The sequence below is a fragment of the Gymnoscopelus braueri genome, assembly GCF_963280865.1.
Source record: "Gymnoscopelus braueri genome assembly, chromosome: 9".
Classification (NCBI taxonomy): Eukaryota; Metazoa; Chordata; class Actinopteri; order Myctophiformes; family Myctophidae; genus Gymnoscopelus; species Gymnoscopelus braueri.
In genome coordinates this window covers 29,400,602-29,427,417 of record NC_137610.1, presented here as the reverse complement: position 1 = coordinate 29,427,417, position 26,816 = coordinate 29,400,602, and the positions used below count along the sequence as shown (strand labels likewise).

Below are 26,816 nucleotides of genomic sequence, written 5' to 3'. Positions count from 1 at the left end.
ACTGGCCTTCATCAGGGTGACAGGCAGGCACCATTGGCTGCACCATTTGACAGGCTGCACCACTTGACTAGAAATCCTTCAAGTCAGTGTAAATAAAGCAGGACTAATAGGCCCTCAGCAGGAATAGTTAAGATGTCTGAAAATGCATGACTTTGAGCATCAATGCCTCCTGACAATCAGTTTGATGGTTTCATCAGAATCCTGAAACTGACTCATAAATAACTACATTTTACATTGTAAAAGAGCTTTGCTGCATCATTGGACTGATGCATCGGGCCTACATTCTTTTTTTAAATGTTAATTTTGAACATGGAAATTCAATGTATACGTTTTAGAATGTGTATCTTAGTGTTAATTTATCAATTTCTACACTCAGAGTTAAATTACTGTGCATGCACTCGAGGCACAATAGCCTCAGTTTTTCACATTGTATTCCTCTGTGTTTCCAGACCGCAGATGAACTGAGAGACAGAGGAGAAAAGGAGGACAAGGAATCATCTCGTTACTTTCTCTCCAAAATAACAACAAGGACTCAGACCCAACACTTGTATCACTGAGATCGTCTTTTGGTGACATTGGCTTATTGGACATTCTCTCAGAAAAGAGTCCGGCCTCCAGTGATTTCTATGACAGAACTTTTCACATAAAGCAGACAGGCTGACATACAGACAGACAGACACACACACAGACGCGTAACAAACAGTGAAGATGTCAGACCTAGACCTAGACTTAGACCTCCTCCCCTCCGCGTCTCCCTCTCCTCAGCCCCCCCACTGTGACTACAGCGACTGGTCCCCCTCCTTCTCCATCATCCCATGCGTCTACCTGCTGGCCTTCCTGGTCGGCTGCCTGGGCAACAGCCTGGTGCTCTGGGCTTACCTGGACCGAGGCGATGGCAAGAAGCCCAACACTGGTGGACACGAGAGCGGAACAACAGGAAGCAAATGTGGCGCAGCACGTTACACTGACATTATCAGGACCAGCTGGAAGAACATCAGTTCTAGCAGGGTCTTCTGTGGGCTCTTCCAGAAACAGAGTACACCAACCAAATACACTGTTAGACAAAGCTACAGGCTTTCATCTCATCTCTCCACTTCCTCCTCCCCTCCTGCTCATGTTCCTCGCTCCGCTCATTCACTGACAGACTCTCTGATCGCCAGCTTGGCATTAGCCGACCTGTGCTTTCTGGTAACCCTCCCTTTGTGGGCGGTCTACACGGCGATGGGCTACCACTGGCCGTTTGGGCAACCGCTGTGTAAAATGAGCAGCTTCCTCACCGCGCTCAACATGTACGCCAGCGTGTTCAGCCTCAGCATGCTCAGCGTGGAGAGATACTGGTGTCTGATTGGACGCCGGCACTCGGGCCACCACGCTCAGGGCTCGGGCTGTGGCAGCAGAGCGTTTTGGATAGTGGGAGGAGTCTGGCTGTTGGCAGGCGTCCTGGCACTTCCCGGTTTGCTGCTCCGATCCGTCAAGGAGGTGCAGCTCGACGGAGGACACGACGAAGACTACTACGACTACTGGCTGCCGGAACCGACTCATCAGCCATCATCGGCCGATCCCGGGGGCTTCCTGCTCTCCTGCCAGATGGATTACTCCATGCTGATCGGGGCGGACCTGGACGAGACGGAGCGCGAGAGGGCCGAGCTGTGGTGGGCGGCGGCCTTGAGTTTGAAGTCGACCGCCTTCGGCTTCCTGCTCCCGCTCGTCATCCTGCTGGTGTGCTACTGCTCGCTGGCCCGCCTCCTCAGCCGACATTTCGGCCGCGGCCCTCGGCCCGACCGCAGGCGCCAACGGAGACTCCTCAGGGTCATCGTAAGCCTTGTGCTGGCCTTCTTCCTGTGTTGGCTTCCTCTCCACGTCAACAAGACCGTGTCCATGCTGTCGGAGTTCGGCCTGCTGCCGTACTCCTGCGCCTTGGACCAGGCGCTGCTGGCCGCTCACCCGTACGTCACCTGTCTGGCCTACCTCAACTCCTGCCTCAACCCGCTCCTCTACGCCGCCTGCGACTCCACCTTCAGGAAGAGGTGCAAAGGGGTTCTCCTCCTGCTGTTTGGGCAGATGAGACTGCGGCGGAGAGGAGGGGCGGGAGAAGGGGAGGGGGAGGAGAAGGACGGCGAGGCGAAAGGAGGCGAGGAGAGAGACGAGAGAAGCTCTGCAGTTCCCTCCAGAACTCAGGAGGAGACAGCAGTTAAAATGGAGGATGGGGAGGATGAGGAGGTGAAGGTGAAGGAGAGGACAGAGGGTGGGAGGGAAGGAGTGGCAGGATGTCCCAGCGGCTAGAGCAGTGGCTCTCAAACTTTTTCATTTCAAGGACCCACAGTTTGGTGTGGAATTAGGCCACATGACCCCGTCATAACTCTGAGAGAGTACAAATGGAACCAAATGGACCCGTAAGAACGGGTCCATTTGGTTCCATTTGTACTCTCTCAGAGTTACAGAGCGATAAGGGTCCATTTTGGTTTTTGACCGTAAATCATTTTGGTGGGGACCTCCTGGAACCCCGCCAAGGACGCCTGGGGGGTCCCTGGACCCCACTTTGAGAACCACTGGGTTAGAGAGAGACTGCGGCCCAGAGCTGCAAAGTCACTGGTTCAATTCCCATGAAATGTACATGAACAAGACACTGAACCATTTGAAAAGAGAGAGAGAGAGACTGGGAGAGACACGCAGCAAAGGTCATCGGGATCAGGATTCGAACCCGCGACACGCTGGCAGGCTGCATCAGAGCCTATATGTGGTATGCACCATGGACGCCCAAATAATAATAATTATAATAAAAGGGCCCAATAACACTGGACTACTGAATATTTACCTTTTAAGAAGTTAAAAGGAAATACTTTGTTTGCTTTCAAAATATTTTTTTATGAAATATGTTTCTCTGTATTTGTTCAATCTCTTCTCTGTGTTCAATGCAGACACAACTTCAAAATCCAATTATTTATGCTGCATTAACTCTGAATTATTATTATTATTATGAAGCATACCAGGACCAACTGCTGTTTTTCTCAGAGTTAAGAAGAGATCCTGTAGACAGTGATGTAATCCTTCTGAAAATAAATGGGCTATATAAAAAAACAGGAAATAATTACAGAGAGACATTCATTCATTTACTGTCAAACCGTGACAAGATAAGTTTCATTGGCTGGCACTGAGAGAGAGACACTCTGAGATGGTTTCCCACCATGGAAAGATCCCATATAAATCTGAAGAACAGTATTTTGGGTACTTTCAACATGTGTTGATTTATTTATATGAGAACCCTGTTGTATTTTTAGAACGTCTTTGTTGAAGCACTGAGGCAAAGCCTGTAATAAAGTATGTGAATTTCTGTGAACAATTGATCGATTTGTTTATTTCGGACACTGTTAAAAGACAAAAAAATACAAAAAATAAACGTAATAAACTTAAAATAAAAAAATAAGAAATAATATGAAATTATGAAAAAAATACACTGTTGTAGGCTACTCTAGAGCGCTCAAAAAAGGGCACAGGATGAAGTTTAAAACGTATCTAGTCCTATCCCATATTGCTCATTGTTGATTTCAATCAAATAACATTTAGAAATACAAAATCTATGTAATGAAAATACTACAATCTGTGACGGTATAAAAATAAAGTCATTCTGGACTTTTATTTTGAAGGAGGTAGCAGCTGCATTGATTTACTCACGTCACGTGACACAACAAACATGTCTGCGCCCTGTTCGTTTGACACTTTTGCCATATTTTACAATTCATGTCATATTTAAGTATTTAGTACAGTACAATACTTTAGCAGCTGCAGTCAAATACATCTGAGGGTGCATTTATTTAAGTCTTTAGTACTTTAATACTTTAGCAGCTGCAGTCATACATCTGAGTGTGCAGTTATTTTATAAGTAAGTATTTTTATTGAGAATAAAATCTAATGTTGTGCCAAAATGTTACTGCAGGTAAGTAACTTAGTACATTTACTCAAGTACTGCACTTTTGCTACTCCACTACATCTCAGAGGCAAATATTGTACTTGTTTTACTCCACTGCAATTATTTTGAAAACTTTAGTTACTTTGCAGAATTTGATTATTATTACAAAACATACATAAACCACTTCAACACTTTATATACTTAAGCTATTTGAAAACAGCAGATCTACAAGCTCACAGCCGTCGCGAATTTTGAGCTTGTAGATCTGCTATTTTCAAAAGATTTCTTTACATTTTGAAAACTTTTTGAGTACTTTCCCTTTTAGTACTTTAAGTATATTTTGATGCCAACAATTTTTTACTTTTACTCAAGTACATTTTGAGTACCGGACTTGTACTTATAGCAGAGTATGTCTACCTTGTGGTATTAATACTTTTACTTACAAAATGTGAGTACTTCTTCCGCCACTGTCCATGATACCCTCCTCTCCTGTGTCTGTCAGACTAGAGAGATGAAGGCGATGGGAACAGCATTGGTCTATGATGAGGAGATGACCAAATACAAGCTGCTCTGGGTTGAGTAAGTTCACTTTAATTAATACATTCACCCATCCATCTCACTACTCTGTGTGAAAGGCAAATACAATTCTAATGATATACTTTAAAGCAGTGGTTCTCAAACTTTTTCATGTGAAGGTCGGAGGACCCCCAAAATGAAATGTATTTGGCTGCGGACCCCCATCTCATATTTTGTGACAGACAGTGATATATATATTATATATATATATATATATATATATTTATTCAAAGATTTGCCTATTTTTTTAATTATTTAAAAAAAATAGAAGATCTACAAGCTCATAGCGTGGCACGAAGTGATGCGCAATGAGCTTGTATATCTGCTATTTTTGAATAGCCAAAGTATAAAATATGGTTAAAGAGGTTCAAATGATTGTGACGCTAATTTAGTAACTAATTTACCCGCCCCCCAAGGACCCCTGGGGGTCCCCGGACCCCACATTGAGAACCAATGCCTTAAAGGGGGTGTAAGTAAGTGATATTTTATTGTTAAAAATAAGTGTTGAATACCTCCATAGTAATATTGCTGTAGTCTCTGTTCAGTAAACAGGGGTCTCCCTGTCTCTCCAGCTCTTAAACAGAAAATACATTTTCAGGTCAGGATACCAGCGATTTAATCTAATAAGGAGAGGGAACTCATACAGGATGCAAGATAAACAAGTGAAATTGGAAGTGATGAAACAAAAAACTAAAATGAGCTGGAAAAGTTGGAACTGGGTCACTGTAAAATGTAATCTGATAAATGTTCTTTCCTGATTGGATTAAAATGTTTACTATAGCAAGGAGACCGTTGTTACTGAACAAACAATTCTATAGCAATGATTGCTATCAGAGACAAACAAATGAAATAAAAATAAAATCACTTGCAGCACCTTTTACCACTTTTCACCTTGTGGCCGTATTTTAAGAATATATTTTTTTTCAAAAATAGCAGATCTCCAAGCTCACAACGCATCGTGATGCCACATGTAAGGTTGTAGATGCTATTTTTGAAAAGAGAATGTGAAGATACATCAGCCAAGTTGCAGCTCAATGGACAGGGACGCCATCTTGTGGGGAACGCTGCTATTACAATTCAACACGGAGTGACGTCACACATTCTCTTATAGGTTTAAGTAGTTAAGCAGTAATAGAGTGATGAATTTATGAACACAATTCTTCCCTCAGTCCAGCCTGTAAGATCGAGGTGCCTGAGCGTCTGACAGTCAGCCATGAAGCCCTGGTTAGCAACGGTCTGGCTGATCGCTGTGTCTCCATCTCTGTCCGTGAAGCAACCGATGAAGACATTCTACTGGTTCACAGGTCAGCCTTCCATTTGGTGCAGATAATAGGATGCACACACTCATTTATTTGCATGCATGTGGGCAGGCTCGCATGTACATACATGCGTACGTACGTGTAAATGCATGCATACAGACAAGCACATGTACATGCATATACAGTACATGCTGGCACGCACAGTTACATGCATACATGCTGGCTCACACAGACGTACGTACCGGTAGATGGATACATGCCGGCACACAGTATGTGTTTTATAAACCTTCTATCTAGTGTGCTCTGCTGAATGCTGACTGTTACAAACACACGTCTGTCTGACTCCCTTTACTCTCATCATCTTTAATAAGATCAAATACATCAACAGACATCATCACTGTCACACAAACTATACGATTCAAACCTGATCCATTAATGACAAACACTACAATATAAAACATCAGTAATAATCATATCATACATAATTACAAATATAATTACAAACTGATCGTTTCTACACTACAAAATAAAAGTATGTTATCGGGAATCATTTTAATCTGTTTAACTATCTGTCCACCATAGCTGTATTTGTGAAGCATGATCTGTCTGTCTGTCTGTCTGTCTGTCTGTCTGTCTGTAATACCAAAGCAATTCAAAACTGAATGATACATTAATGAAATAATCACATGTTATTCAAAATAAGAATTAATAACCTGCCATAAACCAATCCCTTCTGATTACCATGGAGATCTCCTAATCAATACCAATATATTCAATATAGGCTTTTATTGGATGCTAGTAGACGTTCTAACTCTGGTTTTCCAGAGTGACACAGATCTTCCCTGGCAACATCTTCAGAGACGGACCATCATAATAATCATCATCACACGGACCATAACCATTATAAATGAAAGGAAACAGTGTCTCAGTGAAAGTGTGTGTGAAGGTGTGTAGGTGTGTGTTAGAATCAGGATCAGAGAAGGACAGCTGTCCTCTGTCCCAGTCCAGCTGGACTCTGATCCTCCGGGGTTTCTGATTCACTGAGAGAACAGTCTCCTCACCATCAGGCTCTGATGAGGAGACTGCTCTGTATTCACCCATATAGAACCATATATACCAGTATCCACTCCCTGTGTCTCCCTTCCTCTGGTAAGACTCCACACACACACCTACTTCCCAGTTTTCATTGTCTCCAACCTCAACATCCCAGCTGTGAGACCCTGAGTTAAAGCCCTCAGAACCCAGGACTTGCGGCCAGCAGTCAAACCTCTCTGGGTTTTCAGGAAGCTGCTGGTTCTCTACACGTCTCACACTGGTCAGATCATCAGACAGCATGAGCCATGGACTAGCAGTGTTGGGGTCCAGGATGACAGGGGTGTAGGAGACAATGTCCTTCATCTTGTCCCAGACTCTGAAGGTCAGGTTCTTCAGGTGTTTGGCCTCGTCTATCAGCGCTCCTGAGACCGGCGGTGGGTCCTGCAGGGTGAGCTGGACTCCCTCCATCGTGGTCTTGTAGTTCTGCAGGAATGAGACGTGGTCGTCGGCTCTCAGCTGGTCCTCAGCAGCTTGGATTGCATTGGAGAGTGTTTCCATTTCTCTGCTCAGACCCTCAATCCTCTCCTTCATCTCCTGACTCTTCTGAGCCTCTTCCTCCCGCAGAGCGGCGATCCTGGCCGCCTCTTCCTCCTGTAGGAACCGACGAAGATTCTGAAACTGTTCCTTAATCTGCGTCTCTGTGTTCCTGGCCTGAACCTTGATGTGATTTTCTGTTTTGTCGTAATCTGTTTTAACTTCATCAAAGACCTTCAGTTTCTCCTTTAAAGGCTTCAGTGATTTCCGGACGTTCTGTTTGCAACGTCCAGACGCTTCGTCAACGGGTAAGAACTTGTGTCCGGCGTGTTTCTCTGAATTGCGACACACCAGCTGTTGGTCGTCCAGTCGACCGTGTGCGGTGCAGAGGACCTCAGAGCTCACCGACGAGGAGCTCCGGCCTTTCTCCTCCAAGAGGTTTGTAAGAAGATAGTCCTTGGAGTTTCTCCTCTGACAAACAGGACATTCTTTTGTTGATTTATCTGTCCACCATTCCTGCAGACAGTCTTTGCAGAAGCTGTGGCCACAGGACAGCACAACGGGATGTTTAAAGATGTCATGACACACGGGACAGGTCAGCTCCTCTTCCTGAACAGTCAAACAGGAAGCCATTTCTCTGCTGCTCCCTGCCTTTCCCTGATCTGGAATGTACCCTGAGGCTGTTACACCAGAGGAATACTAGAAGACAAAACAACGATAACATTATGAGTATCGTAGTAGTAGCATTAGTAGTAGTAGTAGTATAGTAGTAGTAGTGTTTGTACTAGGGATGTGTAAAAGTGTCCAAAAATAAATTCGATTACCATAATTCCATTATTAACGGGCCGACGGGGGGGGGGGGGGGGGGGGGGGGGTTCATGTTCAAAAGTTAACATTATCTTTCATCTCAATATAAATAAACCATAAAAGAGAAGGTTAAAGTGCGGAAAAACGTTTTTTTATTGTGCTGTCAACACAAATGTTGCCTCTCAATAAGGCTAATAATGGCAGAACAGATACTCAGCGCAGATACCATCAGCACGAATAATGCAGGCACACTTTGGTAGGCCTCACCTGCAGTAAGCTAACAAAATAAATGCCCTGTATAATATTTTCAAACAATGTCTAACTCTCTGTAAACAGTTGAAAAATTCTAATACATTAAATCAAGCGCATAGTAGGCCCATACTCACTCAATTAGGCTCAATTTAACATCGTCTCTCAAACGAACACAAAACATTTTCAAATGATCAAATAGGCCTAATCTGTCTGCAGATTGCAATATTTCCCCCAAAATAGGCCTAATCTATAATATTTAACGAAACATTAATTAAACAGCCTTTGTTGGCATTATAGACTACAATAAATTACAAAAATAACCCTTTGTACTAGTGATTGTAGTATTCATAGTAACAACAATATTTGTAGCACTTCTTATAATCTGCCTGTTCTTACCTCAGTAGAGATTGTTGCTGTCTGTCTGTCTGTATGTCTAGTTCCTCGTGTCGCTCTCTGACTGACGAGTGAATCTCAATCTGAGAAAAAGGCTGATAAGGAAATGAACTGACAACAGGAATGTCACACACACACAGGAATGTCTCTCTCTCACACACACACACACACACCCCCACCCACCCACCCACACACACACACACACACACACACACACACACGTCCACACACGTCGTCCGCGGGTAAGAACTTGTCTGATGCGTTTCTCTGAATCGCGACACACACCGGCTGTTGGTCGTCCAGACAGAAGTGCTTGAGCTTCTCACACACCTGATCTGGAATGTTCTCTGAGGCTGTTACACCAGAGAAATACTAGAAGACAAAACAACAACAAATACATTATGCGTATCAATAGTTTTAGTAGTTATAGTAGTAGTAGTGTTTGTAGTGGTTTTATTCATAGTAAATAGTGTTGCCAAGACGACGATGACGACGGGACAATCGTCCCAATTAAGGACGTAGCGTCAGTATGACGTCACCCCAAGATCATACGACACCATGTCCCACCTATTAAGTACAGCGGGAGGCGCGAGCGGGCGCAGACCAGCTGTTAGACAAGAACTGAAGAGTATCTGGAGACTTGAGTTAGGATCATACCTAGGAGGGCTATACTCAGATAGAGTTGTACTGGAGGAATTAACCCCAGAGAAGCCATACCTAGTATCTCACAGTCCGCTGAGCCGCTTCGAGCCTCAGCCCCAGCCCATACTGCGACAGTCATAAGAGCCCATAGCGCCTAAAAGATACAGTCCTTAATATATATCGAAGACGTAACAGTACCTCTGTTACAAATAGTTTTAGCACTTTTTAATAATCTTTCTGTTCTTACCTCAGTGGAGATTGTATCAGATAACAGTCTGTCGGTCTGCCAGGTTGTTCAAATGATTGAATCTATTAATTAGTCTATTGATTGATTGATACACTGTCACTGACTGAGTGGATCTCAGTAGGAAATGGACTTTGATCAATGTTCTTCTGATAACAGGAATGACACACACACACACACACACACACACACACACACACACACACACACACACACACACACACACACACACACACACACACACACACACACACACACACACACACACACACAGAGGACGGCAGTGGCTCAAGACGTAAAGTGGCCAGGCCACTTGAGTAGCTCCCCTGGGTTGGTGTCGAAGTGTCCTTGAGCATGACACTGACCACTAAGGTTGGGCCTTGCATGGTTTCATCCACCGTCGGTGTGTCAATGTGTGTAAATGGGTGAATGTAATGCACATTGTAAAGCGTGTTAGATAAAGGCGCTATAAAAAGCGTTTACCGTTTAGGTTGCATTCAATTCAATTCAAAGGAGCTTTATTGGCATGAGAAAACATAGGTTTACATTGCCAAAGCAAGTGTCAAAACATAATAAAAACAATTATGTAAGAAATGGGGAAAGTATGTTCAGTTGGAGTGGGTACAGCATTGTGTTAAACAGATCTATGTCACATTGCAACGTTATATATATACATGTTATGTATAAAGCTTTTTGTGGGCACACGTATACATGCATGCATGTGGGCACGCTGAGCTAGATGTGTCTTTCTGTGCACCCAACAGCGAGGAGTACCTGGAGGCAGTGAAGAAAACCCCTTACATGAGTCTGGAGGACCTAATGACCTTCACCCAGCAATATGGTGATGTCTACTTCCACCCGGTTAGTTCAGTTTTTGATGTGAAATTTGCTGAGGGAATTTGTCAATTAGTTTCCCGCCTAAATTGCCTCAGCTTTGAAAGTAGTGAGTATTGTAGGGACTGGTCGATTTTTAAAGAAGGGTACCCCTGGAGAAAATGTGTGTGCCCTAATCTAAAATGCCATGACCCTCCCTTTGATTTTTTTTTACTTTAAATTTTTTATCCCGCGATTTTTGTAACCCATTTTTTTCACCCGGTGCCAATTTCCTAAGTGATCCTGGGCGCTACACCAGCCCTACACCAGCACTACCCCAGTCCCCCACAGTAGGGAGGCCAGGGCCGAGCTCATGCTTCCTTCAGGCATGAGAGCCATGACCCTCCCTTTGATAATAAAAAAAAATCAATGACCCTCCCCAAGTGATAAAAAAAAAAAGATTAACCCTCCCCGCCTATAGGAGTGTCACGATATATTGTCCCACGATATAGCCTATCGTGGTATTAAAATGTGACGATAGGTATTGTCATGATGTCTTACTGTATCGTAATATTTTTTAAATATTTTTTTAAATAAAAAAAACGTAATTTTTTTTGCCGGTGAAAGTTATAGGAGTTCTTGCTGTATGGTGTATGATACGAAATGTAAAGCTTATCATAATCCTACTACTATAATTGACAAAAGCTCCGAAGTTCGTCCGGGATTCGCAAGCACAGGATCACTCCACATGCCTCCAAGACCTGTCACAGACTGTTGATCAGAGCTCTGGCTATTATTTAGGCATCTTACCCCACCTCGATCAGGGATCAGACTCTCGGCTTGATTGATTTTCTGATTTGCCTATCAGACCCTCAGCCTGATCTGGCAGGTTGCCATAGCAACCAGATACAGGAAGTTTTACCTCTTTTGACCTCAAGAAAGGCTTTCTATTTGACAGCAGGTGGGTTGTGAGGTTGGGAGGTTGGGACTAGAGGTTAGGGCTGCGAAGCGGCCCAAACCTATAGTCACAGTAATTATTAATCATGTCTTCCATCATAATCAAGGTATTTTGGAGAGAAATGAAACAGACTTCAGTCACTTTCAGTTTAAAGCACTGCAGAGGGGAGGTGTTGTGTGTCAGCTGATGCTCGTTGACGCTCATTAATGTGACATGCATCAAAGCAATTATGCCTCTGCACTCTCAAATAGGCCTATCTAATCTAAGATTGTTTACATGGTATTATACTGTATCTGGTATCTGGTAGATTTTTTTTGAGCTGTTGGAAATAACTAGGCTGCTTGGTTGGTAAAGTCCAGATGACAAAAATATGAGGTTTGTGGAATTTATAGTTATGCAGTGTTATATTATATTATTGTTGCGAACGCGGAAGGAGGCGAGCCTCCGCCCAAGTGGAGCTTACTATGAAACCGTGCTCGGGTTGTGTGTGTGTGTCTCTGTGTGTGTGCACTGCCTGTGTGCAGCCGCGCCCCGATGTGACTCACGCTCTCATTGGCTGCTGACAGATCTCAGAGTGGAGCTTACTATGAAACCAACCCGATCGCCCCCCAAACACGGTGAAATAGCACGGATTGACAAACGGCAATTCCGTGCATACTGATAGATGACTAGGAACTCCGAAACTCTGTGCATAGGAGAACCATATCCCCCCCATTAACTTCAATACGAGGCGGAGGCAGTCACGTGACTTTCTCTCTACGCTCTCACCATCACGGTGAAATAACACGGATTACAAGTCTGTAAATACACAACATAACAATTGAAAAAAAAAAAAAATAATTATGTGTACAAAGCACTTTGTAATTGTTTTTTAAAGTGCTTTACAATTGTTATTTTAAACTGAAGATGATGGCCAATGTTGATGATACATGAGAAAAGAACATTAATAATGTATTATATCAATATCATATGCCCAACATCATGAATGTATCGTAAAATCTGTGTATCTTGATACCCCTAACCCTCCCCATCAAATACAACAACATGACATTTAAAACTGATAATATGTCCGATGTTTTTCTTTTCACATTGATTAGAACATTACTGTAGTCTATGGAGTTACATTTGTGTCTTTATTAACCAAACAAAATAAAAACATTTGAGAGAGAAAAAATATAAACAGAGCAAAGAATAGTTTTGAATGAAAACAAATTAAAACAGCAAGCAAAAAATAATAATTTGTAAGCAAAGGAAATTATATAAACAGAACAAGAAACTATTTTTAATTAAAACAAATTAAAAACGCAATCAAAAAAATATATTTGCAAGCAAAAAAATATAAGATTTGAAAGAAAATAAAAAATAATTGAGAACAAAACGTTTAAAATTCAAGAGTAAAAAAATAAGGAAAAACGGTTTAAACTACATAAAACAAAATACTTAGTAAAATGTTTGGGTAATAAAATGTGTTTAATGTTTTTTTCCTCATTTGCGAATGAAAGTTGTTTTTTCTGATTGCAAAATGCCTATGTCTTTGGTCTCGATTTTTTTTTCTCTCTCTTGGATTTGTTTGTGTGAGGGGTTAAAGTTCAGAAGGCGGGTCCTACGCTGATAGATGTAAGTCACCTCTCCATTGGTCACTTGGAATCTGAGTGACAGCTCCCCCTTCCTTATGTAGCTTGTTGAATGCAGGGATGGAGGTGTGTTACGGCCAGCATGGTTTTTTGATTGATTGAATTATTAGCAGTTTGCAAAAAAAACTAAAAAACATGAAAGTATAATGCAAGGTCAGCTAAGAGTATTTAAAACCCAAGAAAGATGACTTGTTTCCATTGGGGTCCTTTGTACTCAATTCATAGAGACATTTAATGACAGACAGATATACACTACTATGCAAAACATCATAAAAACAAAAACAAAAAAAATATGTACAGTAAACAGTTTGAGTAAACAGATTGATGGAATACTTTATTAACAGTAGGATACAGAGGTACAATTGTACAATGATTGTTATAAGGATAACACAAAAAGGCTTGTTTCCATTGTGGTCCTCTGGGACTGAGGTCAGAGCTCCATTCCAGCTCTGGACGCTACACTATTCGTTACAATATTGAGCATTTTAGGCTATTAGCAATTCAGATGATTCCCTAATGTTAGGTTTCTGTTCTACTTACAGTTTGTGATCTGTATTTAAAATTGTTGTATTGTTGTTACTGTTATAGTAGGCCAGTGGTTCCCAAACTTGGGATCGGGACCCTCAGAGGGGGTCCCCAGATTAGCTTAATGTGCAACATTGTTTTCTCTCTCAACAGTAAACAAACCAACCTATACGGTATAAGTGTATACAGGGTAACACATTTCTAAAGTGACAATTTAATGACTTTTAAGACCTTTTTAAGGCATTGTGCGCTTGTAGTTCGGCTATTTTCACAATATTTATCTGTGGAACCGAGTCAAACTAAATCTAATGCCTACTATTTCAAGTGCTTGTCAGGGTGGGTGGTCCCCAGTTCAAGTATGATTATTTTGGGGGGTCCCCAGTTCAAATATGATTATTTTAGGGATTCACAGCCTGAAGCACACTATCAGACGAAACGTTTCCAAAGCAGTCAATCTGGAATGGGCCTGGCCAATAGGCCAGTCACTTCAGCCTTGCCTTAATTAGAATAACGAATATAACATAAAATAATGTAGCTTTATTTTATAATTTCAAAGGGTTCCCAAATGTTTCAGGCTGTGAATCCCTAAAATAATCATATTTGAACTGGGAACCCCCAAAATAATCATACTTGAACTGGGGACCACCCACCCTGACCTAGGCATTAGATTTAGTTTGACTCGGTTCCACAGATAAATATTGTGAAAATAGCCGAACTACAAGCGCACAATGCCTTAAAAAGGTCTTAAAAGTCATTAAATTGTCACTTTAGAAATGTGTTACCCTGTATACACTTATACTCTATAGGTTGGTTTGTTTACTGTTGAGAGAGAAAACAATGTTGCCCATTAAGCTAATCTGGGGACCCCCTCTGAGGGTCCCGATCCCAAGTTTGGGAACCACTGGCCTACTATAACAGTAACAACAATACAACAATTTTAAATACAGATCACAAACTGTAAGTAGAACAGAAACCTAACATTAGGGAATCATCTGAATTGCTAATAGCCTAAAATGCTCAATATTGTAACGAATAGTGTAGCATCCAGAGCTGGGATGGAGCTCTGACCTCAGTCCCAGAGGACCACAATGGAAACAAGCCTTTTTGTGTTATCCTTATAACAATCATTGTACAATTGTACCTCTGTATCCTACTGTTAATAAAGTATTCCATCAATCTGTTTACTCAAACTGTTTACTGTACATATTTTTTTTGTTTTTGTTTTTATGATGTTTTGCATAGTAGTGTATATCTGTCTGTCATTAAATGTCTCTATGAATTGAGTACAAAGGACCCCAATGGAAACAAGTCATCTTTCTTGGGTTTTAAATACTCTTAGCTGACCTTGCATTATACTTTCATGTTTTTTAGTTTTTTTTGCAAACTGCTAATAATTCAATCAATCAAAAAACCATGCTGGCCGTAACACACCTCCATCCCTGCATTCAACAAGCTACATAGTACATAAGGAAGGGGGAGCTGTCACTCAGACTCCAAGTGACCAATGGAGAGGTGTCTTACATCTATCAGCGTAGGACCCGCCTTCTGAACTTTAACCCCTCACACAAACAAATCCAAGAGAGAGAAAAAAAAAATCGAGACCAAAGACAGGTTTTGAGAGAGAAGGCATTTTGCAATCAGAAAAAAAATACTTTCATTCGCAAATGAGGAAAAAAAACATTAAAAACATTTTATTTAGCACAACACATTTTATTTCCCAAACATTTTACTAAGTATTTTGTTTTATGTAGTTTAAACCGTTTTTCCTTATTTTTTTACTCTTGAATTTTAAAAGTTTTGTTCTCAATTATTTTTTATTTTCTTTCAAATCTTACATTTTTTTGCTTGCAAATATATTTTTTTGATTGCGTTTTTAATTTGTTTTAATTAAAAATAGTTTCTTGTTCTGTTTATATAATTTCCTTTGCTTACAAATTATTATTTTTTGCTTGCTGTTTTAATTTGTTTTCATTCAAAACTATTCTTTGCTCTGTTTATATTTTTTCTCTCTCAAATGTTTTTCTTTTGTTTGGTTAATAAAGACACAAATGTAACTCCATAGTAGTCAGTCATGCTAAATGCACAGTGTCTGTAGTGGTAGCAGAATGGACAGTGTTCTCAACTTACATGTGGGAAACCCATTGAATCCTGGTCAGATTGAAGAAAGTTGAGTATTGACTATTTGGTAGTCAGTACTGTAGTTTACAACTTTTGTCACTCTGCCCTTTTAATTATTAACTACAGTGACTACACTGTTGCCTACATCATGGGTTTTCAACTGGTGGTCCGTGGACCACTGGTGGGCCGTGAAGGTATTGCATGTGGTCCCTGACCATGCATTTAGTAATGTAGGAAAGTGAAGATTTGTATTATATTTTATGTTGCCGACCACTAGTTGAGAAACAGTATGATGACGGTGACGCATCAATGTTGTCAGTTACTTGGAAGTCGGATGTGAAGAACTTCCACAGAAATGGGAGTTAGAATTTCAAGGGAAACTGTACCCGTACCGGTTTACCTGGTTGAGTCATCATTAGTAGGAAATGTGCCCATATCAATTGCATGTGCTTGCTCATACATATGTTGCAATGAATCAGTTAACATGAGTTTAATATGGAAGGTTAAGAGAACGGAATAGGGGCAACCATGGGAAAGGAATGGATCAGTGATTCTCAATCTTTTCTGAGCTCTGGACCACTAGCATATCTCAGTTAAATAATGACTGTTAAGGGCTTGATTTAATTCACCTCGAATGAACAAATTAAATTAAGGCCTTAACAGTCATTATCTAATTTCAAGCTTTTCCCCCCACATCACGCCCATATCCCCCCTCCCAACACAACAGTGGTCCCCAGGTTGATTCTCAGTCAGGGTGGTGGTCCCTGGTTCACAATCAGTTGAAAACCCATGGCCTACATGTAACAAATTAGGCTATCAATTATGGCCTGACGATTCTGGTTTTACTTGTGGAGCGAGGCTGGCATCTGCACAACTGTCCATATAGATCCAAATTAATCACATGCACAGAATTACTTCAAATGATTATGAATATCCAGTTATAAATTGGTCATTGTAACCTACCTGGTGTATGTAATTATATGAGCAACAAAAACACACTTAAAAGAGGATATCTCTGTGTATCTCTAATATGCCTAACACCTGTTGAAGTGTTGCTTAATTGTTCAACCACCATCGTTAAGAAGCTGAATAGATGTGACTGGATCGTTCACACTCGCTGTGCGTTGATGGCTTGTTAACGACCGTCATTGATTCTAAATAGACCAAGGTGTTACTGGATTTGAATCCGTTTATCCTTTGAAATAGAGAGGGGTCATTGACCACTGTTCTGCTGTACTAAAAAGGTATATAAAAACGGACTATTTTATCAATTCAAAATTGCATGACCCTCCCTTGGATTCAAAGTAAAATTAGCTGACCCTCCCTTGTACTAAAATTAGAAAGGCATGACCCTCCCCTATTTTCCTCCAGGGACCCCCTTCTGTAAATTTCGACTGGTCCCTAAGTACATTTTATTTGTAGAGTGCTTCACAACAATATAAGCAGAACATGTCAATAATGAAATAAGAAGACAAAATAAAACAATCAGCATTTAACCAGTCAGCCGGTAAAAATCAAGAAATCAATACAGGATTATGTTACAACACAAAGATCGGTAATCATAAAAGGCTATGTAAAGGCCTGTTTGAATAGGTGAGTCTTTAAAAGTTTTTTTAAAAGGTCCACAGAGGCCACAGTTTTTAGGTGGAAGGGGAGATCATTCCGAATCAAGATCAAGATCAAGTCAGAATATAGAGCTATTTAACACTCATTTTAACCAAAGTAAATCACTTACCCTACCTTTTAACGGTTAAAAGGTTGGGTTAATGAGTTAAAATGTAGCTGTAGGGGGTGCTACGGGGGGTCGGCGACCCCTTAGTTCTGGCGCTATGGGGCTGGGGGGCTGGGGGGCTGGGAGCTCCACATGCACGCGCGAGCACGCACCGTCAGCTGCGGTCTTTAACACCTTAAAGTTTAAACAATAGCCTCTCAAGGTTCGCGCCGTCAGCGGCGAGCCGTTCTCAATAACGTCTACCTGGCTGCTTTGCATAACATTAGGCTACTGGAGAAAAGCCATGGACTTGAATTGAATGTGTACATTCCTCTCACAATGAGAGACAACAGTCTCTGCACTGCAGAGTGTGAAGGGGATCGCTTAGAAGAGGACCCAGTTCTCTGAGACAAGACAAAGACAAGTTGTCTGATTATTTTAAGTACTTATGTGTGGGTGAGTCTATGTAAAGGGCTTTTATATAAAACTAAAAGGAAAATAAAATAATTAATTAATTGAAACAAAAATAAAAACAACAAATTAACAATGCAACTAAATAATAAGATATAATGACATTAAAAATGTGCACATGCGTGCACGTGCGCTGCGCGTGCACGTGACGTCAGAAAATATAGCCCCCCTAGTTCAAAAATCCACAGCTCATCACTGAATGTAACCCATTAAGACCTGGAACGCATCTGTGTCACTTTAGATTTCTCTTGCTATTCAAAAATAGCAGATCTACAAGCTCATAGCGCGGCACTCGTGCCGCGCTATGAGCTTGTAGATCTGCTATTTTTGAAAAATCGTAGGATTTTTTTTTTCATTTTATTTTTCAAAAAACTGTTAGGATTTAGAAAACATTTTTAGAATTGGCCTCAGGTCTTAATGGTTTAAGAAAGGTGATGTATAAATAAAGATGATTGTTATTCTATTTACTGCTAGCTAATACCCCCTTGTTTCTCATTTTGCTCCAGAACATCTACCACTGTGCCAAACTAGCCATAGGTGCCACACTACAGCTGGTGGACAGTGTGATGATGGACAAGGTGAAGAACGGTATGGCTCTGGTCAGGTTAGTTCCAAAATAACCTGAAAACAAAGTGAGAAACAATATGAAAATATGTGAGTGTCCCTTTCACCATTTGAACCCTAGTGTACCTATTCTGGGGGCGAACATTAGGGAAATATAGCATATCTACAAGCTCACAGCACGTCACAGCAAGACTTTAAGCTTTCGGCGAAGATATTTATTGTAGAGCGAAAACAGGAGGGGGCCTAAATAATAGAGACCCCTGGGGGACTCTGGTCAACTCAGTGTACAGGTATACTGTATAGGGTTTGAGTGGTTAATGAGAGATTGAATGGTGTTCATTTAAATCTCTTACATCTCTTCTTTGTCATTGTTCAATAGACCTCCAGGACACCATAGTCAGCGCAGTGCAGCCAATGGCTTCTGTGTGTTTAACAATGTGGCCATAGCTGCTCGCTACGCCAAGAAGAACTATGGTGTCAAAAGGTAATACGATAATGTTTTATTGCTAAGTATGTTTGCACATCTGTTGGTGCATTACACTGAAGCAACCATATTGAAATCTTTACATTGTTTACATCATTTTTTGTTAAGGTTCCCAGATTGATCTTCGAATAAACAACCATTTACTCAAAACATGAAGATAAACAAAAAACACTACTATAGATGGTGTAGAGGCTGGTATACAGTACAGTAGCAACTTAGTAGATACATTAATATCAATTGTTGTACATGTTAGGTAATAATAAAAAGAGAAGCTTCATTTAAGTATGCTTCCAGTGACCTCTCAATAATGTATATGTTTTTTGTTTTATTTACACAGGGTGTTGATTGTTGATTGGGATGTGCATCATGGCCAAGGGGTGCAGTATTGCTTTGAGGATGACCCAAGGTGAGGCTGACCTTTAGTTATTTGAGGTGCGGTATGGTATTTGACATGCTATGGTATTTGAGGTGCTGTATATGATATTTGGGAAGCTATGTAGTATTGTAGGTCAGCTATTTTTGGTGTTTGACATCATGCGCAACTAAGTATAAATAAATAATTAGTAATAAAAAGAAAGAGGGATATAAATAAGTAATCACTATGTTATGCCTTCTTAGTAAATATATACCTATTGTTGTAAAGACGTGGGGTGGGGTAGGGTAGTCCTTGAGGAATTGTTTGAAATTATGCTTGTGTTGAGAACCACTGCAGTATTTGAATCACTGCTGTATGGTATTTGGGGTGCTATATAGTATATACTGAGTAACTTGGTCTCCTGAATGTTCATATGTGTGCATGCCAGTGTTCTCTACTTCTCCTGGCACCGCTATGAGCACCAGAGCTTCTGGCCTAACCTCCAGGAGTCAGACTACCACAGCGTGGGAAAAGATAAGGGGGCCGGATTCAATATCAATGTGCCATGGAACAAGGTAATTCACATATGCTAATATGTTTTATTTACTATACTAACAGCAGCCTCAAATGTATTGGCTGGCATACGTTAAAGACTAAAATAATAAATAAATCAAGAATGCATCACATTTAAATGTAATACATTGCGATGTGTCTAATAACATTACCATAGTGTATTACCTGTATAAACACATTGGTTCTCATCCTGGGTCTTGGACTTCATTTAAAAACTAAACTGAAACTAAGTCTAGTCTAAATTACAATGTATAATAATAATTGCAGAGGATTTGATGTGATGCAAAAGAAAAATAAAGATGCTTATAAATTGGATGTATCTTTTGATGTACTGAAAAGGAAGAGGCCTCTCTTTAATGCTTGTTTAGGTGGGGATGGAGAACAGTGACTATCTAGCAGTCTTCTTTCATGTCCTCCTTCCTGTTGCATATGAGGTGAGTCAGGAAATGCAGCCATTCTTCCATAGTTGTGTATGAACATGTCATAATGCTTGCAGATTAACCACGTAAGCCCTATACTGTATGCCTCATCATGCGACAAATAGCAAATTAAATAACCGATCTACAAGCTTGCAATGCATCACATTGTGACACGTTGTTAGCTTGTAGATCGGCTAGCTTGTTTTGTCATCTCTTTTCATTTACATTTCTGAAAGTTTTTGCTAAATTGTTGTGATTCCTGTGATTTCCTTCCAGTTTTCTCCCGACTTGATCTTGGTGTGTGCTGGGTTTGATTCTGCCATTGGTGACCCAGAGGTGAGGTGCTTGATATCATATTGTTTACTTATAGATGGTATAATGCACCTTATAATGCACCTTTTAACGGCAGCAAAAATGGCATGTTGTATAGAATATGTAATCTACCGGTAATAATACTGACACGGTATGAAACATACATGACTCCGAGAAAGGTCAAAAGACCGAAACGTCAGTCACTCTGTATACGTGCACCTAAATAATAAAAGGCTTAAAATGTCCGTGTTGCTCCAGCGTTGATCTCTTCTACAGTATGGAACACTTCAGCAGGACACCTGCTACCTACGCATACGATACGATATAGTACGGTACGACATTATACAATATGACTAATATTATTGTCCACACAAAGTGGAAAATTACATAATAAAAGAAACGCATACGACCATATAAGAGATACAAATAAAAAGGGCAGTGTTTAGAATTTAGAATAGTGATTGCACTTGGAATTAAAGGACTTCCTAAAAACATTTTTGGCTGCCAGTGGCACCCTGTAGCGCCCCCCTGTGTTCATCATTTCAAACTGCGTGAATGAATGACGAGAATCATCATGAAGAATGCTCAGAGCTTTGTTCCTGTCCGGGGATCCCCAGGGGGGTTCCAGGGGGTCCCCAGCTAATTGATTGATAATTAGGAACCAAATGGGCCATTACGGGTCTGTAACTCAGAGAGTGTACAAATGTGTTTTATTTAATTTTTACACTCTCAGAGTTATGTGGAACATCTGTGGCTCAATCAGTCACGCAGCTGGGTCTGAGGTTTACTCACAATTTTCCAACAATTCTGGCCAGCTTACTCCTCCTTAGTCTGCAATTGAGGCTGCAAAACCATGATGTAAAGTTAAAAGTTTAGAGCCTTCTACACAGTTTCCTAAAGTGGTTGGGTCACTCTAAGACTGTTGAGTACACTGTACCTAATGACTGAAAAGATTGTGAATTGTTTTATTCTCAGGGTCACATGTGTGCCACCCCAGACATTTTCGCCCACCTCACCCACCTGCTGATGAACCTGGCAGGAGGCAAACTGTGTGCCGTTCTAGAGGTCAGTGTTGTTATTAATAACTTTCACCCTGGTGTCCCCATTTTAGGCATGTCATTATAGGCAAAGATTGTCCAGAATTGTCCACAAACTAAACAAATAGTGACGATAGCTGATCTACAAGCTCACCCTATTTTTGTTATTCATCGTGTGAGTGGTTGGTCAGGCTGCTGGGAAAATGATTCGCATCATCCCAAACGAAAGACGAAACGTCCTTTACTACATTCTGTTATATACTCTAAAGCCGTACTACAAAGCGACACGTGAAAATCAGTTGTTGTTGGCAAGCGACAAGTGTCGTGCGATGGAGTGTTAATTACACTATTGTCTGACTGTCTTTCCAGGGGGGTTACAACCTGACTTCTCTCGCTCAGTCTGTGTGTCAGACGGTTCAAACGTTGCTTGGAGATCCCTGCCCTCCACCCAAAGAGCTGCCTGGTCCCTGCAAAAGGTTATCTTGGCTGTCAATCAAATGTATACGTGTTTTATTTAAAAAGTATGTGCGGGAGCTACATTTTGCTGATTGGGAAATGCCAATGAATGTCGTGAATGTCAGCAGTGAATGTCAACAATGAATGTTATCTGTACTTTCTTTCCTCATCTACTTCAGTGCTGTTGAGTCCATACACGGTGTGCGGTCAGCCCACAAGCAGTACTGGTCCTGTTTCAGTCACGCAGGTATAATATTCCCTATTCACACTATAGTTTTGGAATAGTTTTAGTTATTATTTCATTTGTTATTTTGGTGGTTGATTTCAGTTTAGTGTTAGTTTTATGAGTGCATAAGTAGTTTTAGTTTTAGGAACTGACTACTTATAGTTCAGTTTTATAGCTAGTTTTAGTCTTACTTTTAGTTTTTCAGGTATTATGAGGAAAGCCTTGATTTATAGAAGCTGAAAAGGGTAGGATGAAAGAGTACATGATATCAGATATGATGGTGGAATCTTTTAAAGCAGGGGTCTTCAACAGCGGGTCCGGGACCCCTAGGGGGTCCTCAGAGTTACTACAGGGCGGGGCACCAAATGTTTGTGTGATAGGAACTTTGAACTCTAGAATTCCTTTTCTGAGGGAAACATTAGCTGAAAATAGCAGATCTACAAGCTTGTAGATCTGCTATTTTCGGGCAAAGAGGTTTGGTGTAGGGGGAAAAAGTACACGTTTTCTTAGTATTGAGGGTTTAAGTGGTTAACTGTCTGAAAATACAAATTAACATGAATCCAGCACTGATTGTGATAGATGATAGTGCTGTCAAACAAGTCTATGAAGCTATCTATAAAATCTATGAACTTTTTAAGTTTAAAAAGTTTAATCTGCAACATAATGTTACACAAATTTATGTAGTGGGGGTCCCTGCTTCATCTCGCTCTCAGCTAAGGGGTCCTTGGCCTGAAAAACGTTGAAGTCCCCTGTTTTAAAGCATTAATGTCTTGGTTTGTTCAGCTGATCTATCAGTCTCCGAGCCCAGCACTAAGCGCTGTAAAGCAGAAGAAAAGCAGCCCACCGGGGGAGAGCACAGTGGAGAGGTACAGGAGGAGGAAGTGAAAGGGGAGGAATTAGAGGAGGTGGTGTGGCCGGAGCCTCCCCTCCGCCCTGCCCCTCCCGTCCACACTGCTGTGGTCCTCCCTGGCGGCGAGACGCCCCCAGACGGATGTAAGCCCTTCACCTCACAGCAGACTCCCAGTCCAGTCATTCTCGACAGACTCAGGTATGAGAGCCAGGGTGGAAGATGGCTTCTATCAGCGAGCATCATTTTATCAATATTTATATTTATTACTGTTATTTATTTAACCAATTAAGACCTGAGACCGATTCCAAAAATGTCTTTTAAATCCTAACCGTTTTCTGAAAAACGTATGTTTCTATAGCAGTGGTTTTCAAACATTTTCATGTCAAGAACCCCTGAAATTATATGTATTTGGCCGTGGTCCCCCATCTCAAAATATTTTGTTCCAGGGACCCCCCAGAAGCAAAGATTTGAGTTAAAAATGTTTGCCTTCAAAAAATATATATATTCAAAGATTTGCACAAAATGTCACGATTTTTTTTTAAATAGCAGATCTACAAGCTTGCAGGCTGTGAGCTTGTATATCTGCTATTTTTGGAAAGCCAACGCTAAAATCTAAAGATCACAGAAAAGGCTGGCTCCAATGAGAAAGGATTTCAGATTTACTTATCAATTTCTGTTCCATGGTGTGCAGTTGCATTTGATAAAGCTGATTATGTTTCCTCCACGAAAAGGGAGAGTTTCTCCGAGGGGTCAGACGGCGAGGACGCTCTCACGACCCTTTGCGTTCTCGTCGACCTCATGGAGGAAATGGAGAGAAACAAGGTACGGTACAGTGAGGACCTCGTTTGTGTCCTGTCTTTGGAGTGATAAAATGCCAACGTGTGTGCTGCTGACCACATTTCTTGACAAATCACTGTCCATTTACTGTCAGATCCGTAACGGCCTGGCGCTGGTTGGCAACGTCTCCACGGCCATGAGGTGTGCTGTTCAGCATGCTGTGACGACTTCACTCACCAACCGGTACTACATGACCTCATAACATCTCCATATTCCAACCTTTTGTGTTTTTTCGGAAATTAATACCCTACACTTGATCATGATACAGCTTCACACAAAAGCATCAAAAGTAGCAGATCCGCGTGCCTTCTACTAGGAGTCAAGCTGGCTAGAAGAGGGTCTGTCTGTCTGTCTGTCTGTGTCTCTGACTGACTGGCTAATCTCGCAATCCACTCAACCAATCGGCACCAAATGTCTTGAGCACCCTGCCAACAGGCCATACTTTTCACACAATATTTTAAACTTAAAAAAGTGTGAAAGTTATAATAATATCTACTGTATCGTACTTACTACTGCTCTGAATGTATGTGATGGGGGTAATTGAATGCTTGCTCTAACACAGGGTTTTGTTGGTGTGTGTTGGAGATGGAGTGGTCCCAGATAATTTAACACATGATGGGTGAGTATTGGATTATTATGTGAATGGATCCTCCTCAGTGAACATTTTACAGTAATAGAATAAACCCAGTGATTCCACAGCAGTGACATTAACATCAAATGTTTCTGCTGCAGGAAAGCCATACTGGTGCAGATCAGTGCTAAGGAGTCAGAGGTTCCCAAATCCAAATATCACATTCCAGTGTGTCTGAAGAAGGTACAGTGGTGATAAACAATTTCACCAGTGAAGATAAAGAAATTGTGTGTGTGTGTGTGTGTGTGTGTGTGTGTGTGTGTGTGTGTGTGTGTGTGTGTGTGTGTGTGTGTGTGTGTGTGTGTGTGTGTGTGTGTGTGTGTGTGTGTGTGTGTGCGTGTTCATGGAATAAAGTAAAACTATAATTTTATGAACCTCTCAAGACTTTTGATTTGCATGAAACTCTCCCTAACCCTTAATTTTCTATTTCATTTTAACCGGTGAATTCCCAGATTGTTTTTTCATAGGAAAAGCCTCAAAAGAGGAATGTGCATATCAGCGTGGCTATGACATGCATTTACATAATGATAATAACCATATAATAATGGTGTGTGTGTGTGTGTGTGTGTGTGTGAATGTGTGTGTTGCTCTTCCACAGGGCTGCAGTGATGTGGCAGGGTTCATGCAGGCTGTGCTAAGCATCCTCCTGCCTCTGGCCTATGAGTACAACCCTAGCCTGGTCCTGTTGGCATTGATGCCACACAGCGGTGTGTTCCACGATGCATGGCTCCAACTCACTGGCCTGCTGCAGAGCCTGGCACATGGGCACACACTGGTCCTCATGCAGGTGAGCCTGGCGTGACACCATACAATAATAAGCAATGATCAATAATAATTGTGTGTGTCTGTCAAATACAAAATGTGAGGACAGAGCTTTTATTTTGTCGTACCAAAGGCCTCTACTCAGTGGATTATTGGTTAGGAGGTGGTTATGAAATACTGTATTAACCCTGGTGTCCCTACTTTGGGGCGTGTCAATATAGGCTAAGATTTTCAAAAATGTTCAATTTGTTTTCTATTTTGTTGTTCTATTGTGATGAGAAATCCCTTCCCAACACATTCTGTCTCGATGGCAAGACACAGAATGTGTTGGGAAGCCGTGTTCCAAATGCATAATTTCCAAATGCTTTATTTGTCTTGACGGCTCATCTGATCATCACATCACAAAAGAATGATAGGATTCGGGTAAAAAAATAAACATGTCAAAATTGGCAAGTTGTTATTAATTGCAAGTAATCAAAATCTAGTTGAAGTTCAGTCTGTTGTTCATAAAATGACTGTTCTCGTGGTATTTCTTTGCCAATAATAGGATCTTATATTCAAACTAAAAGATTCAAGAACCAATTTTCCATCTTTATTAGGTTCAAATTACACCTGTTGCTCTCGATAAGACACCTAATCAGTCATAGATAATCTTGCCAGTATAAACCTAGTATCTAATGAAAGGAAAGTCTTCACAAAGAGCACACCAGTGTCTTTGTTTTCACAATAGAAATAGAAGCCTTCCTCTCGCCTCAGTTCACCACAACATACTTTCCCTGGCCTGGCTTTACAATGTCCAACAATGGCCGTGTAACACAGTACACCTCAAGTTCATACTTTTACGAAGTAGAATTGGGTTTAAAGTTTCAGACGTATCAGATGGCCCTGCGGTCTAATCCAGTGTTTTGTTTTGTGCGTGTATTCTTCATTCCAGGAGTCTGAGAAGGTGTTGGTAAACTCCACAGCCTCTTCTCTCCAGGGGAACCCTGCGCCTTCGCTGGGGCCCCTGGGAGCCCGTCTGCCAGAGGACGTGGTGTCCCTGGAGAGACTCAGGCAAGGAATGCAGCGGGACTGGAAACTGCTACAGACCACAGATGGAGGAGACATGAGAACCAAATCAACGTCAGATGAACGTCGTTAGCATTTTTTGGAACTCCTAACGATGTAATTCAACAGCAGTGACATTGTGTAAAAACAAATCAAAATGTTGCTCAAAAGGGACACACAGTGATTCATTCGGTTTGAATGTGATTTTTGTTCCCTGGCAGCTGAGTGCGAGAGAAGCAGGGCATTTAATGAGTACAACTGAAGCATTCCCTTGTCCTGATCTAAAAAAATATATAACAAAAACAGCTTGTGTATTTTGATATGATCTTGTTACAGAATAATTTTTTTATGCAGTTTTGTAATTTTTGCCTATAAAATTAAAGT

At 41.2% G+C, this 26,816-nt stretch overlaps 3 protein-coding genes across 3 annotated transcripts; 2 read left to right on the top strand and 1 right to left on the bottom strand.

Annotated features, from left to right (window-relative positions):
* Positions 1-532: 532 nt before the first annotated feature.
* On the top strand, positions 533-2,283 carry aplnr2 (apelin receptor 2; the record flags this gene model as incomplete). Its single annotated transcript, XM_080438106.1, has 1 exon — positions 533-2,283. Exon 1 carries the CDS (start codon positions 709-711, stop codon positions 2,281-2,283), a length of 1,575 nt encoding a protein of 524 aa, XP_080294232.1. The 5' UTR covers positions 533-708.
* A 1,492-nt stretch (positions 2,284-3,775) lies between these two features.
* On the top strand, positions 3,776-26,816 carry hdac10 (histone deacetylase 10). Its single transcript, XM_080438293.1, has 20 exons — positions 3,776-3,880; positions 4,410-4,486; positions 5,653-5,787; positions 10,414-10,510; positions 18,386-18,483; positions 18,823-18,927; positions 19,265-19,333; positions 19,731-19,857; positions 20,224-20,289; positions 20,551-20,610; positions 21,562-21,651; positions 21,993-22,099; positions 22,259-22,326; positions 23,089-23,353; positions 23,887-23,977; positions 24,087-24,175; positions 24,555-24,611; positions 24,725-24,806; positions 25,222-25,410; positions 26,320-26,816. The coding sequence occupies exons 2-20, from the start codon at positions 4,419-4,421 to the stop codon at positions 26,524-26,526; spliced, it is 2,070 nt and encodes a 689-aa protein (XP_080294419.1). The 5' UTR covers positions 3,776-3,880; positions 4,410-4,418; the 3' UTR covers positions 26,527-26,816.
* LOC308091976 (E3 ubiquitin-protein ligase TRIM35-like) lies at positions 6,241-8,893 on the bottom strand. The gene is made up of 2 exons (XM_080437750.1): positions 8,767-8,893; positions 6,241-8,010 (listed from the first exon to the last, which is right to left on the bottom strand). The coding sequence occupies exon 2, from the start codon at positions 7,942-7,944 to the stop codon at positions 6,550-6,552; it is 1,395 nt and encodes a 464-aa protein (XP_080293876.1). The 5' UTR covers positions 7,945-8,010; positions 8,767-8,893; the 3' UTR covers positions 6,241-6,549.